This window comes from Thalassophryne amazonica, chromosome 4 (genome assembly GCF_902500255.1).
Source record: "Thalassophryne amazonica chromosome 4, fThaAma1.1, whole genome shotgun sequence".
NCBI lineage: Eukaryota > Metazoa > Chordata > Actinopteri > Batrachoidiformes > Batrachoididae > Thalassophryne > Thalassophryne amazonica.
This window is the reverse complement of record NC_047106.1, coordinates 119,306,609-119,325,064: the sequence shown is the minus strand read 5'-3', so window position 1 is coordinate 119,325,064 and position 18,456 is coordinate 119,306,609. Positions and strand designations below refer to the sequence as shown.

Sequence of the window (18,456 nt, the reverse complement as noted above, 5' to 3'; positions counted from 1 at the left end):
AAATATGCAATTGGCGTGTCTACCTGAGTGCTCAATTTGTGGGATCCGAACATGCAAATCAGTGAATTTAGCACATGCACTGAGATGTATTAAGAGCAAAAAGAAATTTAGCAAGTTCTGAATGTATCTGTATGTTGCAAGTTTGAAACCCAGGTGTTAATATATTGCATTTGACAGACTGTTGTTTAGCAGCTGAGACTCTATTGCTCCCCAGAACAGGATACCATAGTTCTGCGCTATTTTGCGCTGACCACAAAGTACATTTTAGTGCGACTCCTGATCATTACTGTCAATGATGTATTTTAAACTCACTTAACTGTGAAGGCTGCAATACATTTCATGAACGCTGGTATCAGAATTTATTTACCAAACCTGCAAGCAAACTCCAGTTAATTTTGTATTCATGTTGCGCCACAGATACATACCTCAGAGTGTGTGTGGGATGATCATGGCTGATGTGCTCCATTGTGTATGGGGAGTGGCTTTCCTGTCCTGTACTGTTTTGTCAGAATAAAGTCATCTCATCAGAACAGGAACCCGTGATCAAAACAAAACAAAAGTATGGACAAGAATATCATTAAAATGCTGGAGTAATAATGCACTACATTCCTTTTATTTGAATGAAACAAGCTCTTGCGTTAATATCATTATGGAAAGAGTTTATATCAGACTGTAAATTTCCCAAATGGGATAAATAAAATCGAAGTGGCTAAGGATACGTACATCCATATCTTCTGCGGGACTGCTAAAGGTATGGACCGAGGAGAATTGTGTGTTCCTCAGACAGTTCTTGGACTTCATCAGTTTATGCTACTGTGGCAGGTATAGCCAGATAGCGTAAATGTAAATCTGTGCTACCGGCCCAGCAACGTCTCAGTAAGTGATAATAATGTTCAACGTTACTCATCTGTTTTGCCATCTGATAGAGCCTATTCAATTCTAAACAGACATGATATTTTCTCAAATCTTTACCGGGGAATACCCTCCGTATCTTTAGAACGGTCTCTGTAGATACGGGTCCGTACCCGTAGCCATGGCCAAATAAAATATTAATTATTATTATTATTGTTGTTGTGAAAAGACAGATGTCCAGTTAAGAATGGGCTATTTTTTGTTGGTGGAATAATGTCTAGCAGTACATATGTTGACATGTCAGACGGTGTGGTGGCCAAGGTGTTAGTGCGCTTGTTTCCATAACAAAAGGTTCCCTATTCAAGACCACCTCTGCGGAGTTGTGTCAGAAAGGGCAACCGGCGTCAAACTAGTGCCAAATCAACATGCAGATCAGCTGTGGCCACCCCAAGGGAAAAGTCGAAAGAACTTACCGTATTTTCCGGAGTGTAAGTCATACTTATGACTTATGAGTATAAGTCATAAGTTGTTTTACTAGTTTGGGAGGCCATGTTACAGCACATGTCAGGGAGGGGTGGTGGCCAAGTGGTTAATGCGCTTGGTTTCAGTACAGAAGGTTCCGGGTTCAAATCCCACCCCTGCCACATTTCTCCATGTAATGTGGAGTTGCGTCAGGAAGGGCATCCGGTGTAAAAACTGTGTCAATTCAACATGCAGATCCACCTTGGATTTGCTGTAGCGACCCCGAGTGCAAACAAGGAAGCAGCCGAAGGGACTTACTTTTACTGTTACAGCACATATTGTCGCCACAACAATATATGCCAACGTTTATGGCCACATTGTGGCACATATTGTTGCCAGCGACAATATGTGCCGTGAACATTGGTACATATTGTCACTGATATGCTGCAACAAAGAGAGAGAGAGAGAGAAATCCTAATAATTTTCTACGTTATTAATTTGTGTATACGAGGTCTATTAGAAAACTATCCTACCTTTTTATTTAAAAAAAAAACTATATGGATTTGAATGACGTGCGATTACACCAATCATGCTTGAACCCTCGTGCGCATGCGTGAGTTTTTTCACGCGTCGGTGACGTCATTTCCCTGTGGACAGGCCTTGAGTGAGATGTGGTCCCGCCCTCTCGGCTGAATTCCTTTGTTTCACACACTGCTCGAGACGTCGCGCGTTGCTTTATCAAAATTTTTTCTGGACCTGTGAGGAATATCCGAGTGGACACTATTCGAGAAATTAAGCTGGTTTTCGGTGAAAAGTTTAACGGCTGATGAGAGGTTGTGGAGTTTCTTTCGCTTTAAGGACAGCTCACAAAGCGGATCGGCGCGGCGCGGTCTGAGGTGGCGTCCGTGTGGCTGTTTCGAGCTGAAAACATCCTAATTTAAGGCTCTGTTCACCCAGGACGTCGTCAGAGAACAGAGAAGTTTCAGAAGAAGTTGGCATGAGGGGTTTATGCGGACATTCCATTGTTTAAGGACATTTTTTAATGAAAGACGTGCGCGCAAATTCGCCGAGTCGTTTCTGTGACGACTCGGCGAATCTGTGTGCGCCGCGACAGGAAAAACACCTCCGTGTTGAAAACCATTTGTAAAATTCAGGCGGCTTTTGATGGCTTTCAACAAGTGAGTAACTGAGAAATTGTTTAACAGCTTGGGCATGTTCCAACTTGCCCGTTGAGGTTTCCAACGGAGGTGTTTTTCCTGTCGCGACCCCCCGCGGTCGGGTCCGGCCCGACATGCGACTCTGCCCGCACGTTCTTTCATTACAAAATGTCCATTAACAATGGAATGTCGGAATAAACTCCTCATGCCGACTTCTTCTGAAAGTTCTCTGTTCTCTGATGACTTCCTGGGTCAACAGAGCCTGAAATGTGGGAGTTTTCAACTTGAAACGGCGAGACGCTGCCGCCTCGAAGCGCAGATCGCCGTCAGGCACCGTGGGCCGTCCTTACGGTGACACTACCAGACCAAAATCTCTCATCAGCCGTTAAAATTTTTACCGAAAACCAGCTGAATTTATCGAATGGTGTCCACTCAGTTGTGCCTTATCGTTTTGAAAAAATTTTGATCAAACAAAGCAGCAGTCTCTGAGCCATTCCTAAACAATGAAAAAATTGACGAGAGGGTGGGCGACTCCCCACTCAAAGACTGCCCACGGGTGAATGACGTAACCGACAGGCATGAAAAAAACTCTCGCATGCCCACGAGGGTTCAAGCATGTCTGATGTAATCACACGTGATTCAAATCCATATGGTTTTTGAAAAAAATAATAAGGTCGGATACTTTTCTAATAGACCTCATATAGATGGCTTTGTAACCAGTTTTAAGTATTTGTGTTTTTGTTTTTTGTTTTTTTATCGTTGTTTGTTTTTCTGTGTTCTTATGGGGACCACAATGGAAATAAGTCTGTGCTTTTTCATGCCATCCTCTGCAAGTATATGTATGTATATTGTCATTGTTATTTCATATCATGTATTTTGCCAAATTAATCAGTCAATCAAAGAGAGAGAGAAGGGCAGACAGGGCAGAATTTCAATAATTCAATAACCTTTAACGAAACAGTAAGGCTTTCATCAACAATCTATTGAAATGTTTGCATACTGCAACCATGTTGCACTTCATGGGACACAAGTGATCATTGAAAATGGGACTGAGCAGGTGCCTTGACACTTGCATGATTACATCCGTGGACCTCGTGTAAAAGCTGGTTGGATTTGTGCATAAATCTGTTGATCAGAGCAAGAACCGTCGGCGCAGCGTAAATCCCCACATGATTGTTCCACCAGCAGCAGCCCGAATCAACCTCGTCTGCTTGTACACGACAATATAATATCATGCATGCTTAATAGAACTTCACAACACAAAGCACCTGTTTAAATGTGTGCTGTTGCTGGCAGGGGCTGTTTAATGTATTTTGTCATTTGGAATCGTGCCAGTCGTTGTCTTCTGTTCGCTCCAAAGGCTATACTGAATATAAAACGAGTATTATAAAAATATACAAATCAGAAGGCAACATATAGGAGGATTTCCTCACAAGAGTCATTTCATGGCTCCAAAATAGGCCACAGCCCAGCTCACGTGGACCTGTCGTTCTAACACATGAATGAGGAAATAGAACTTCTCCTGTGATTTGCACCACCTCGTTGGTCCTTAAGTCTCACTTTGGGAATCACACATATTTTAAGAGGTCAAAAGGTCACATTCTGTTTCCTATTTTTATGCTCATACGGCCGAGGGTATTTTAGCATTGTGTACTTCACCTTCATGAGGCATTTTTGACAGGTGCGGCTTATACTCCAGTGCGACTTATTCTCTGAAAAATACTGTACTAATGCATAATTTCATATTTTATTTTGTTGTTGTTTGCTTTTTGTTTCACAGTGTAAATGATTAGATATTGAAATATAAATTACAAGTTGTTAATTTTGAGTTTGGGTAAATTTATTGTTACATTATATAATAGATAAAGCAAAAAACAAAAATTGTAGATTAATCAGTAAAAAGAGATTAGTTGGAGCCCTACTGAGGGTCCCCCTCCTCCTTTTGTCCTTCTAATCAACCTGTGGACAGGGGTCTCATCCTTGTTACCCTGTTGTGGATAAGCAGGTGCGGCTGTTAGTAATCTATGCCTCACCTCCTTTGGCTGTGCAGAACTGTATTGCATTCTTCATGTACTGTTACTAATATAACCAAATAGCCCTGAGTTCTCTGGAATTGATAATAGAATCTGTTTTTCAGCTTCTCAGTGCCGTGTTTCATTTTTATACTCTGATGCATCAATGCACCCAATCATTCATTGATTTATCAGGTCCGTTCCTCCTTTTTTCCCTTGAATGATATGCAAGCTCTAACCTTTCTTTGACACCCATTTCTGTTCTTTAGAATCTAATGTTGTCCCATCAGTAGCTCCAGCTGCTCTCTATACTCGCTGAGAGGTTTGTGCTGTTGATAAAGTGCTAACAGCATTAATAGGAGTATAGCCAGCCTTCTGGATCACTAGAACAAAATCATTACTCCCTGGTCTTTAAAAGCTTTGGTGTGTAAATGTTCCACAGTGTCTGCGATGATGCATGAGTCCCCATATCATGCTGTTGTGGCCGATAATGATGTTGCTCTCTTGGCAAACAGAAAAACCCGACCTCTGCTAAATGGCTGGACATTTGGTGACAAGGGGCAGAGCGACACAGGCCAGGCTGTATCTGGCCCCCTATTTAATGGTGCTGTGCAGCTATAGAGACACAGCTCTTTGGCAGATAAGGTTCACTGTGCTGTGTGCTGAATTCATCTGGCTCGGCAGAATGGAATGTGTTCTACTACAAGAGAGCAGCACAGATGGCGTGAACGTATCTTTATCACGTCAGCCTCACATACACTGTGACAATATATTTTAAAGCCCAGCAAGGGAAGAAAATAAAAGGAAGTGATCACTGAGTTTCATTCAATTGAAATATTGCTTTTTATACTGCCTGTCTTGGTTTTGAATTGTACAGCTGCATGATTTTACGAGCTTTGAAAATGTGCTGTCCGGAAAGCTGCGAAGATGCAGCACAAATAAACATTTTAGCACCATGCTACAGTGCTCGTGGGGTAAAAAAGAACATCTGATGCTTAATGACTGAGCTCCTGTATTTTTTTTCCTTAGATCTTTTTATCACCTTTAGTAACACAGTAGATGACAGTTTTTGTTTATTGGTCACCACATTGTGTAAGGCTGCCATACCTGTCGGTGACTTTACTGACTAAGCAGTTACACAATATCCCTGTTAATACGCGTTAGTGGAAATAATCTTTCTTTATATTTCAGCCCAGTCATTCAAAGAGTTCTCCCAGCTGCTGAACACTGTGGAAGAAGAAAGAAGACGCTTGGTAAGAAATGCAATTTTCTATGTTTTTAATTGGATTTTGATTGTGCTTTTGAACAGGAGTGGAATAAAACAAAAATATAACGAGAAAATTGCTTATAATTGCTTTTGGGAGTCATTTTCCACCACGGCCCTTGAGGGAAGACAAGGGATAATGTTGCACCAATAATACAAAAAACTCATTCAAATAAGTAAATCAAAACGCAACCCATACAGCATATACCTTTGCCGGATCCAAAGAATCCTCATGTTTTGCATTGGTATCCTGTTTTACAATGCAGCAGCTTCATTGACAATACCCTGAATGCTAATTTCACTCTTAAAATATTTGAATCTGTTTAAAATTCCACCTGTTAATTGTTTGTCTTGCATAATTATCATGTATCATCAAAATATGTGCAGTAGAATTTGAGACAATGACGACATCAACAACAAAAAGAAACATTGCAGTATTCATTCATGGGCAGCCCGATGGATTACTGGTTAGCGCTGTTGCCTCACAGCAAGAAGGTCATGGTATTGATTCCCACCCATGGCCTTTCTGTGTGGAGTTTGTGTGGGTTCCCTTTGGGTGCTCCGGCTTCCTCCCACATCCAAAGACACGCAGGTTAGGTGAATTAGAAACTTTAACTTGTCCATCAGTGTGCGTGCGGATGTGAATGTGTTTGTTTGTCTATGTGGCCCTGCGATAGACTGGTGTCCTGTCCACGGTGTACCCCGCCTCATATCCTATGACTGCCGGGATAGGCTCCAGCTCCTGCCCCGTCTCCATGTCCCTTAATTGGAGTAAGCGGTTTAAGATGAGTGAGTGACAATATGAGGTCTATTAGAAAAGTATCTGACCTTATTATTTTTTTCAAAAACCATATGGATTTGAATCGTGTGTGATTACATCAGACATGCTTGAACCCTCGTGGGCATGCGAGAGTTTCTTTCACGCCTGTCGGTTACGTCATTCGCCTGTGGGCAGTCTTTGAGTGAGGAGTGGCCCACCCTCTCCTCGATTTTTTCATTGTTTAGGAATGGCTCAGAGACTGCTGCTTTGTTTGATCAAAATTTTTTCAAAACTGTAAGGCACAACTGAGTGGACACCATTCGATAAATTCAGCTGGTTTTCGGTAAAAATTTTAATGGCTGATGAGAGATTTTGGTCTGGTAGTGTCGCCGTAAGGACGGCCCACGGTGCCTGATGGCGATCTGTGCTTCGAGGCGTTTCAAGTTGAAAACGTCCACATTTCAGGCTCTGTTGACCCAGGAAGTCATCAGAGAACAGAGAACTTTCAGAAGAAGTCAGCATGAGGAGTTTATTCGGACATTCCATTGTTAACGGACATTTTGTAATGGAAGAACATGCGGGCAGAGTCACATGTCGGGCCGGACCCGACCGCGGGGGGTCGCGACAGGAAAAACACCTCCGTTGGAAACCTTAACGGGCAAGTTGGAACATGCCCAAGCTGTTAAACAATTTCTCAGTTACTCACTTGTTGAAAGCCATCAAAAGCCGCCTGAATTTTACAAATGATTTTCAACACAGAGGTGTTTTTCCTGTCACGGCGCACACAGATTCGCCGAGTCGTCACGGAAATGACTCAGCGAATTTGCGCGCACGTCTTTCATTAAAAAATGTCCTTAAACAGTGGAATGTCCGCATAAAGTCCTCATGCTGGCCTCTTCTGAATCTTCTCTGTTCTCTCACGACGTCCTGGGTGAATTAAGCCTTAAATTAGGATGTTTTCAGGTCGAAACAGGCCGACGACGGCGCCTGGAAGCGCTGCGCGACGTCCCGCTCCGTGGGAAGTCCTTACACCGACAGAAACACCCCATAATCTCTCATCAGTCCTTAAACTTTTCACCGAAAACCAGCTTAATTTCTCGAATAGTGTCCACTTGGATATTCCTCACAGGTCCAGAAAAAATTTTGATAAAGCAACGCGCGCCGTCTCGAGCAGCGTGTGAAACAAAGGAATTCAGCCGAGAGGGCGGGACCACATCTTACTCAGGGCCTGCCCACAGGGAAATGACGTCACCGACACGCGTGAAAAAACTCACGCATGCGCACGAGGGTTCAAGCATGATTGGTGTAATCGCATGTCATTCAAATCCATATAGTTTTTTAAAAAAATAAAAAGGTAGGATACTTTTCTGATAGACCTTGTATTCATTCATTTCTGTACCCACTTGAATGAATGAATGAATGAATGAATGAATGAAAACTGTTTATTTCGAACATTTGATACAACAACAATTACAAGATAGATCAGTAAAGACAACAACAAAAAAGTTCCTACTGTGTACCCAACATGTCCGAAAAGGGGTAGGGTGAAGCATCAGCTTATTTATCCCTACCCCTTCTTCCCCACAACCAGTAATACCCTTTGCCACATATACACATAGATTCCTACACACCTAAATCGATATCAGTATATATATATATATATACATATACATACACATATATATATACATACACACATCAACATACATACACATATACATATATACACATATATATACACAAACATAAATATACACCTTCACATACCTACTTACATACAAAATACTATATATTTACAAGCCGAAGGAAAAAACAAAAACACCCTAACCCTCATTACCCTTCCTCCTCCCTATACCCAGAAAAAAACATATTTTTGTACCGCTGTTTGAACTGGTTCATGCTTGGACATTGCTTGAGCCCCACTCCCAATCTGTTCCACATCCTCACCCCACAGACAGAAATACAGAAACCTTTTAATGTTGTTCGTGCCCACTGATGCTTTAAATTAAATTTCCCCCTCAGACTGTAATCCCCTGATCTGTTAAAAAACATATTTTTAATATTTGCTGGAAGTAAATTGTTTATTGCTTTATACACAATTTGTACTGTTTGAAAATGAACCAAGTCTGTGAATTTTAAGAATTTGGATTGTAAAAATAGTGGATTTGTATGATCTCTATAGCCAGTATTATGAATAATTCTTATAGCTCTTTTCTGCATTACTGATAGTGATTGTGTTGTACCTTTATAAGTATTACCCCATACCTCTGCACAGTACTGTAAATATGGTAAAACCAGTGAGCAGTAAAGAATGCGGAGTGAGTTGTGGTCCAGAATATGTTTCGCTTTGTTTAGAACTGAAATGCTTCTTGACAGTTTACTTTGTATATGTTTTATATGAGTCTTCCAGTTTATCTTATCATCTATTATCACCCCCAGAAACTTATTTTCATGTACCCTTTCAATATCTACCCCCTCGACTTGTAACTGAACCTGTATGTCTGTATTACAATAGCCAAATAACATGTATTTTGTTTTACTTAAGTTTAATGATAATTTGTTTCTGTCAAACCATATTTTCAATTTTCCCATTTCTATACTGATCCTCCTCAGTAACTCCTGCAAATCCCCCCCTGAACAAAAAATGCTTGTGTCATCTGCAAATAATACTAATTTTAATATTTTGGAAACATTGACAATATCATTTATATAAATTAGAAACAGTTTTGGACCCAATACTGACCCCTGTGGGACGCCACAAGCATTGTCCAAGCATGATGATGTATATTCCCCCAACTTCACAAACTGTTTTCTGTTACTTAAGTAGCTTCTCACCCAGTGCAACACCAACCCCCTAATCCCATACTGTTCAAGTTTATTGATTAATATGTCATGATTAATTGTATCAAAAGCCTTTTTAAGGTCTATAAATATTCCAACTGAATGTAATTTGTGGTCTATGGCGTTTGTAATCTCCTCAACTGATTCTATTAATGCAAGTGATGTTGAACTATGTGCTCTGAATCCATATTGACTATCAGTAAGTAATTTATGTTTATTTATGAATTTGTCTAATCTATTATTGAATAACTTTTCTAATAATTTGGAAAATTGTGGAAGCAAAGAAACAGGTCTATAATTTGTGAAGTGGTGTCTATCCCCAGTCTTATACAGCGGCACAACCTTAGCTATTTTCATTTGATTGGGAAATTTACCGGTTTGAAATGATAAGTTACAGACTTATTCCAGTTAATGCTGTGAGCCTGGCTTCATGAAGTGGTCTAATCTTTTATTCTACTAAACTTACTTAGCCAACATTATAAGTCTAATCTCCATTCCATATAGACAGCTAAACTTAACGTTAGTCTAGAAGTCTAACGTTAGTCAACGATTTTCACTGGCATAGTGGCCCCGCGAGTGCCGTTGCCAAGAAACACCTCCTATGCGCAAGAGATTTGTTTACTTCTGGGTCGGATGTCTGCTACAACCATGGCCAGAACAGGCCCTGAGGAGAAGCGCTGTCGGCCTTGGCATTCGTAAACATCTCCGATGGATTATTCCAGCCCTGGAACACCCACTCCTGCTGCAAGACTCTCCTTCCTAACGGCTCCATCAAGTGGTGGTACATGATGGCCGGCTTTTTTGAGGTAAGACACTGAAGTTTTGTTGACTAAAATAAGATTAGCCTCCTCTGTAACTAAAAACTTTAGTCGGCTAATGCAAAACTTTAGTCGACTAAATGCTTTGTGCAATGACTAACATCAAACATTTAGTCAACTAAGTGAATTTAGTCGACTAAACAAGATTAGACCACTTTATGAAACTGGGCCCTGGAGTCTGTCCCAGCAGTCATAGGGCAAGAGGCAGGGTACATCCGGGACAGGAAGCCAGTCTATTGCAGGGCCACATGTCGACAGACAAACTTATTCACATCTACAGGCAATTTAGACTTACCAGTTCACCAAACCTGCATATCTTTAGAAGTGGAAGGAGTTTGGAGCACCCAAGGGCACCCACACAAACACAGTGTGAACGTGCAAACTCCAAATCAAATCAAATCAAATCAATTTTATTTATATAGCGCCAAATCACAACAAACAGTTGCCCCAAGGCGCTTTATATTGTAAGGCAAAAGCCATACAATAATTACAGAAAAACCCCAACGGTCAAAATGACTCCCTATGAGCAAGCACTTGGTGACAGTGGGAAGGAAAACTCCACACAGAAAGGACCAGGCAATGGGTGATGCCAGGACCTTCTTGCTGTGAGGTAACAGTGCCAATATGAAAAAGTGAATAAAAATAATATAGTAGAATTCTCATCCAAATCCCAGTCAGCACCAAAACATAATTAATTATTCCTTGTGATAATATTCATCATTCCACAAAGTTTGAAAATGTGTTGAATTCTGCTAAGACACAAGTGATCATGTAAAGTCTTTGGTGGAGGTAATTAATCACATTATTAATTATTATTATTATTATTATTATTATTGCTGTTTCCATGTAGTTTACATACTTACAGTCTTTTTAATGTGCATGATGCACATAAACAATGACTTTGCCCATACATTGTGGTGCATCTTAAGGTATGCCAGACATAACTTGAGCATTGTCCTGATTACCGGAAAATGTTATGGACCAGACAATAGTTTGAGATGATTACATTTTGATGGCATTATATGTATAAATGACAAATGAGTTAAAGTTTGCTTTTTGCAACCTTAATCTTATTACTGCTGTTCTCGCCTTTCACAATTGTGTCGCAAGGGAGAAAATGTGTCTCCAAAGCGCTGTAGCATTTTATGACTAATTACACTGTACATTGCTGCAGATATAATAAAATATCTGTGTGTGACATATACAGTGAAGAAATTGACTGGAATCAGTTACTACAGCTGATGGAGATGTCAAATAAGTCTTCATATCAGACAGATCTACTTCTAACTGGGCAGACATTGTACTCTGAATTCAGTGACAATTATAAAGTTGGCCATGCATTTTATTTGGTTGTTGCTTTGAGCATATTGGGATAACTGTGCCAGTTGTGATATTCATTGGAATTTTCATCCTGAAATAATTTTTCAAAAAAGGATTTATATCAATCAAAGGTAAGTACAGTTTGCTGTTGTCCCATTCACACGTTGTTTAAAAGGGTGAGGCCACGACTACGATTGGCAATACAACAGTAATTAGGACACAGCTATGACACAAAACGTGACACAAAAGGTGTGTCGAGAGCCCCACACGTGTTGGGGCAGTTGGTTTGTCATCCGGACACACAGATGACATGCCCCCATCTGTGTAGTTTCATCGTCGCTGTGTCTGGAGTTTGCCCACATGGTTTTGCCGGTTTAAGAAAAATTACGTGACAGATGCAGTGTCATTATATATTGTATGGATGTGGACAGAGATCATGTGATCATGTGCAATAGTAGTCAGTAAACCTCACTCCCTAACAGCTAAAAAAATTCTCTGGCAACAAGGCCAGAGCCCTAGGTTTTAGACTTATGGTTAGAGAGTCCACCTCCCATGCTGGAGATCGTGAGTTTGAGTGACATGAACTCACCATTTTTCTTTCACCAAAACATCTGATCTAGGCTTGCATCTCAGATGTACCTTCTGGAAAATTGTAGCTGAACTTTCAGGTCTTCTTTTTAAGAAAATTCCCCTCTATACCACTTCACCATGAAGCTGTATAACTGGGGATACAAAATGCAAAACACGCACTGTGCACAATTTGCCAATCACAGCCACAGAAGACTATAACTTCTTCTTGCACAGTCACTCTGTTTTGAGAACTGTCTACTCCACACAGATTTACCATATAGTGCCATACTGTTTGTATTTATTCATAACTGATGTAAATAAAGTTCAAGGTATATTCAGTGACTTGGAAATGTTCATGTATGCATCCCCTGACTTGTTTGAAGAATACTGGCAATAAAACCAATTATTTACAGGTATTATACCAAAGGGTTCCATTACTTATGCAACCCATCATCTTGCCTTTTATATTTTTAATTAATTATATCAAGTTGTAGAGATGTGCTTTCAATTTTAGTTTGAGGAAAGTAATGACCGAAATTTTTATATTGAGAAGCCTGATTTACTTTTTGTATTTGAAATTACATAAATAAATTAAAATGTGTGAATTACCAAGGGGCTGAATACTTTCGGAAGGCACTGTATGCACATGTGATTTCTTGGTTTTGTATTTTTTTTATTATTATTATTTTTAACAAATTTGCAAAAATCTCAAACATCTTTTTTCTCTCATTTATTGTGTGTAGAATTTTGAGGAAAAAATAATTTCATCCATTTTGGAATAAAATGTGGAAAAAGTGAAGCACTGTGAATTCAGATCCACTGTAGACAGATAAACACATTCGCACCCTCACTCACACCTCTGGTCTATTTTGAGTCACCAGTTCACCTAATCCACATCTGTGGAGATGGGAGGAAGCTGGAGCACCTGGAGTGACCCCAAGTGAACAGGGGGAGAACATGTAAACTCCATATAGAAAGGACAAAGTGAGAAGCAATCCCAGAACCTTCTAGCTATGAGCAACAATGATAACCACGAAGCCACAGTGCTGCCCAAGTTGACTTTTTGTTACATAGAATTTCTGTTCAGTCTCTGAAACCATGGATCATGTTTATTGGAACAGCTCCATTCTGCTCTGTCCATCTTATATATCATGCACTTTAAAAAGAGAGAGAGAGAGATTATGAGGTAAGAACTCAGCAGTATGAGACACATTCTTGTTGTGCTCACAGATGGAATGAGCGGTCTTTAGATTTTCCAATTGCACAGACATAGGACATACCTTGTAGGACAACCAGGATGCAAGGCAAACAGTCAACCAATAACAACACAACACATTCATAATGTTGACCGATTAATTAAGAAGTCAGAGGAACTGCACACTTGAGTTGTTGTAGTCTTTAAAAATTGAAAAAAAAAAAAAAACCTGAAAAAAGTCAGTTTTTTAAAGACAGTACTATGAAATTACTCAATTACAATGTCAAACGCTACAAAAATATCACTCTTTTACACTTGATCTGTGTTGGAAGTGTTTGTGTTCATTAATATTTTTGGTCATCAATTAGCTACTCTGATTTGTATAAGGCTCCAGAATGCAATGTTGCCAGAATAAATGGCTCTCAACCCCATTGTGACAGGTCAGGTCAGGCTTGAGAGCATGCACTGGTGAAACATGTTGCTGCATTCACCACAGCACCCAGACAGACAACTGATCCATCCCCAACTCTTAACAATAATCATTGATCTGCCATAGCCAAGTAAAACATAGTGAGGCAAAAAAGTGTATTTGATCTACTGTCAATTTTGCAAGTTTTCCCACCTACAAAGAATGTAGATGTCTGTCATTTTTATCATAGGTACACTTCAACTGTGAGAGACAGAAGAGGACCACTATATCATCCACGTTGTGGTGGGGATGGGCCTATCTGTGAGTACGCAGATGGCTGATGAGGCCAATATGCGCACAGAAAGTATGGGGGCACAGGGGGCATAGGATGAGGATGAAAGTTTGACCATATTACACCCATTTTGGCATCCCTTCACTGGCCTCCTGTCTCTGTGAGATTGGATTTTTAAGGTTTTGTTACTGGTCTATAAAATTGTTCACGGACTGGCACCTCAGCTGACCTGGTTATGCCCTACATACTGGCTCAGGCCCTGTGTTCGCAGGGTGCAGGAATTTTCTGTGTTCCTAGGGTGAATAAAACGGCTGTTGGTCACAGAGCCTTTTCTTATCATGCCCCTGCTCTGTGGAACAATCTCCCGGTGCACATAAGGCAGTCGGATACTGTAGAGACTTTTAAATCAAGACAAAAGACCCACTTGTTTTCCCTGTTTTATAACTAGTATATTGTTATTATGTGGTTTTTATTCTTTGTACTTTTTATGGTTTGCTTTTTATCACGTGTTTAATCTTTTAACTCAGTTTATTCTGTTTTTCCATGTTGTATTGTGTGAAGCGCCTTGAGACGATCTTATCGTGAGCTGATGCTATATAAATTAATAAATTTGAAATTTGTTAGCATCAATTAGCTTGCTCATAGCCTTTGGTAGGTTGCCTTTTCCACCTGGAGGAATTCCGCAACAACGTTGCAGATCCCTGGAACTCTCCTTGCCATCAGCTGTGATATGGTCTTTGCAACCTTCCCAACATCAGGTGATTTGCAGTTAACTGGATAATCATCCACCAAGACCTAGGTACTAGAGATATCTGACATCCTGGCAGGAAACACAGCCCTATACAAGTGCTCACAGTAGCCAGCCCAATGGTACAGAACAACAGGGGCATCTCTCAGGACCAAATTATCATTTGTAGTGACTGAAACGGCACAAGGCATAAGTTTGGAGGAGCAAAGTGCATTGAGTCCTCTGTAAGCAGTTGTCCATGGGTCACTTGACCACAGATGGTGAGTCACCTGGCCACAGATTTGTCTAAGAAACACCTCTGTGTCTATGTTCAAGGCCATTGCAGCACATTTTCTCAACTCCCTGTTAAGCCTGGAGTTTCCATCAAGTTGTGTAGTGGAACTCCTGTGGATCATATTTAGCTTTCCCTCAGATAAGAAACGCCTCCTTCTACAGACATTAACTGCTCAGTGAATTTCCCAGCAATTTTTAGTGTCTGATCACTGAAAAAGTCCCACATTCCATTTAGATCACCAATTGTGTCCATATCTGTAAGTTCACCAGCCAGATTGCTTGCAAATTGAGAAACAGTCTGATCTTAAACTGGGGACAGATTTAATCTTTGGCACTGAGCAGACAGCAGACTGCAAGAGTTCAACAGAATTGTTAAGGACGTTTGTAGTCATTCAACATAGCCACTTTTATAGACCCTACAGTTCTGCTGTAGCCTCTAGCATTTTCCGGGAGAAAATGGTCAGTTTTCTTGGCAGCAGCACTGCCATTGAAATACCATGCCTAGCGGTGTGGCTCAGGACGTTGAAACCAGCCTCCACCAGCTTGTTGTCTTGATTCCATGCAAAGTCAAAGCGCACTGAGTCTTTTTCACCACAGATAACAGATCCAAGAGGATGGATGTGACTCTTGTTGTTACTCCTGTCTGTGCCAGTGGTCACACTGATATCAGCCTGTTACAGCTTCATGTTGGACTGACACAGAGAAGGATTTTCAAACAAGAAAAACTGATCACATCTAGGCTCTAAACTCCAATGTGCTTTTGGGCAAAAAAAACTCCTTCTGTATGGCACTGTGCCAAGAAGGTCTACACCTTGTGATGCAGTAGACAGATGTTGCACTGTCCACTATTTTCCAGTCATATCAAAGAAGCCTAGAACTCTTCCAGAGTTGTCTTGGTGGCTAACCTAATTCTGCTCCTTCTTGCATGGTGACCAACATGGATCCAGTAGAGTTGTGTTGTGTGTGTTGTGTGAAATGTAAATATAAACAGAATACAATCATTTGCAAATCCTCTTCAACCTATATTCAATTGAATTCACCACAAAGACAAGATTTTTAATGTTCAAACTGACAAACTTTATTGTTTTGATGCAAATATTTGCTTATTTTGAAATGGATGCCTGCAACACGTTTCAAAAAAGCTGGACAGTGGTATGTTTACCACTGTGTTACATCACCTTTCCTTCTAACAACACTCAATAAGCGTTTGGGAACTGAGGACACTAATTGTGAGTGTCATGATTGGGTATAAAAGGAGCATCCCAAAAAGCCTCAGCTGTTCACAAGCAAAGATGGGGCGAGGATCACCACTTTGTGAACAACTGCGTGAAAAAATAGTCCAACAGTCCAATGTTCAATTGCAAGAAATAATCAGAAGATTCAGAGAATCTGGAAAACTTTCTACACGTAATTGGAAAGGCCGAAAAACAACATTTAATGCCCGTGATCTTCGATCCGTCAGGCGGCACTGCATTAAAAACCAACATCATTATGTAAAGGATCTTAGGGCCCTGTCTCACTGGCGTTTAGTAGGATTTGCGTATGAAATGAGGAGACAAAAGGTGAGCGTCCGCAACATAGGTGGGCGGAAATGACAAAAGTCCCGGGGTGGATCAAGGAATACATGAGGAAGAAAAGCGGATATAACAGGGAACAGAAGCGGAGGCGCCCCCATGAGGGGCACAGCGGCCGTGATGCACTCGCTCCATCCGTGCCCACTCTGTCTGCATGCGCGACATACCATTTGCGACCGTGATGTGGCCGTGCTGGGCACGCGTCATATCTGTTTTGCACGCTGTCCTGGTCCGCCGCCAAGCCGCACCAACCCGTCGGTTGCGAATATCAGCGGATGACAGGGGATATGCGGCACGTTGGTTGTGTATGTTATGCGTATGTCTTCAGTATGTGTTCGGGCAGTGATGCAGATCTCATCCGCAGCAGGATTTTTGAGCCGCTCAAAAATCCTGGCTGCGGACATGCGTGCCTCTGTGGATGATCACGGATGTGTTCGGATGGGGGCCGACTCATACAGGAATGTTACACAGTTATTGCGGTTGTTTGGCAGATGTGGGCCACTTTTGTGCGCTTTCCATCCGCAAATCCTCCTAAACGCCAGTGGAACAGGTCCCTTACCACGTGGGCTCAAGAACACTTCAGAAAACCATTGTCAGTTAACACAGTTCGTCGCTACATCTACAAGTGCAAGTTAAAACTCTACCATGCAAAGTGAAAAGCCATACAACAACAACATCCAGAAATTCCGCTGCCTTCTCTGGGCCCGAGCTCATTAGAAATGGACAGATGCAAAGTGGAAAAGTGTGCTGTGGTCTGAGTCCACATTTCAGATTGTTTTTGGAAATCATGGACGTTGTGTCCTCCGGACAAAAGAGGAAAAAGACCATCCAGATTGCTACCAGCGCAAACTTCAAAAGCCAGCATCTGTGATGGTATGGGGGTGTGTTAGTGCCCATAGCATGGGCAACTTACACATCTGTGATGGTACCATCAATGCTGAAAGGTACATCCAGGTTTTGGAGCAACACATATTGCCATCCAAGCAACATCTTTTTCAGGGACTTCCCTGCTTATTTCAGCAAGACAATGCCAAGCCACATTCTGCACGTGTTACAACAGCATGGCTTTGTAGTAAAAGAGTGCAAGTACTAGACTGGCCTGCGTGCAGTCCTGACCTGTCACCCATTGAAAATGTGTCGCACATTATGAAGTGCAAAATACAACAATGGAGACCCTGGTCTGTTGAACAGCTGAATTCGTACATCAAGCAAGAATGGAAATAAATTCCACCGACAAAGCTTCAACAATTAGTGTCCTCAGTTCCCAAATGTTTGAGTGTTGTTAGAAGGAAAGGTGATGTAACATAGTGGAAAACATACCACTGTCCCAGCTTTTTTGAAACGTGTTGCAGGCATCCATTTCAAAATGAGCAAATATTTGCACAAAATTAATAAAGTTTATCAGTTTGAACATTAAATATCTTGTCTTCATGGTATATCCAATTGAATATAGGTTGAAGAGGATTTGCAGATCATTGTATTCTGTTTTTATTTACATTTTACACAACATCCCAACTTCACTGGAATTGGGGTTGAAATTGCTTCAGTACTGCTGGGTACATGATTCGCAACCTCTTGTTCTGAAACCTCCATGTGGCCCAGACCAGTGTCTCTGAACACATGGGACACCTGTTGTCAGCTATAGCTCTTTCAGGTGTCACTAACTCTCTCCTGGAGTAGAACAATATTAAAGTCAATGTTACATGGTTGTCCCCAGAATGTTTTAGTATAGTAGTGCTGTTGGCAATTCAAATCCCTGGGGATGTTCCTGCTTTTCCTAAAATGTATGTCACACACTGAGGAAAGCCGAGAAATGTGAGTAAGACACTTTCCAGAAATTCACCTGCTAATTGGCCAAGCGAGAGGAATAATTAGCAATAAAATACATCAGTAACCGCTAATTATTACC

General features: G+C 41.0%; 1 protein-coding gene across 4 annotated transcripts in view; it reads left to right on the top strand.

Annotated features, from left to right (window-relative positions):
* LOC117508672 (rho GTPase-activating protein 42) overlaps positions 1-18,456 on the top strand; it is a 356,336-nt gene that overhangs the window by 97,012 nt on the left and 240,868 nt on the right. For all 4 annotated transcript variants that reach the window (XM_034168483.1, XM_034168481.1, XM_034168484.1 and 1 more), the window contains exon 3: positions 5,675-5,736. In XM_034168483.1, the coding sequence (XP_034024374.1) occupies positions 5,675-5,736 (62 nt within the window). The remainder of the gene's footprint in view (positions 1-5,674; positions 5,737-18,456) is intronic.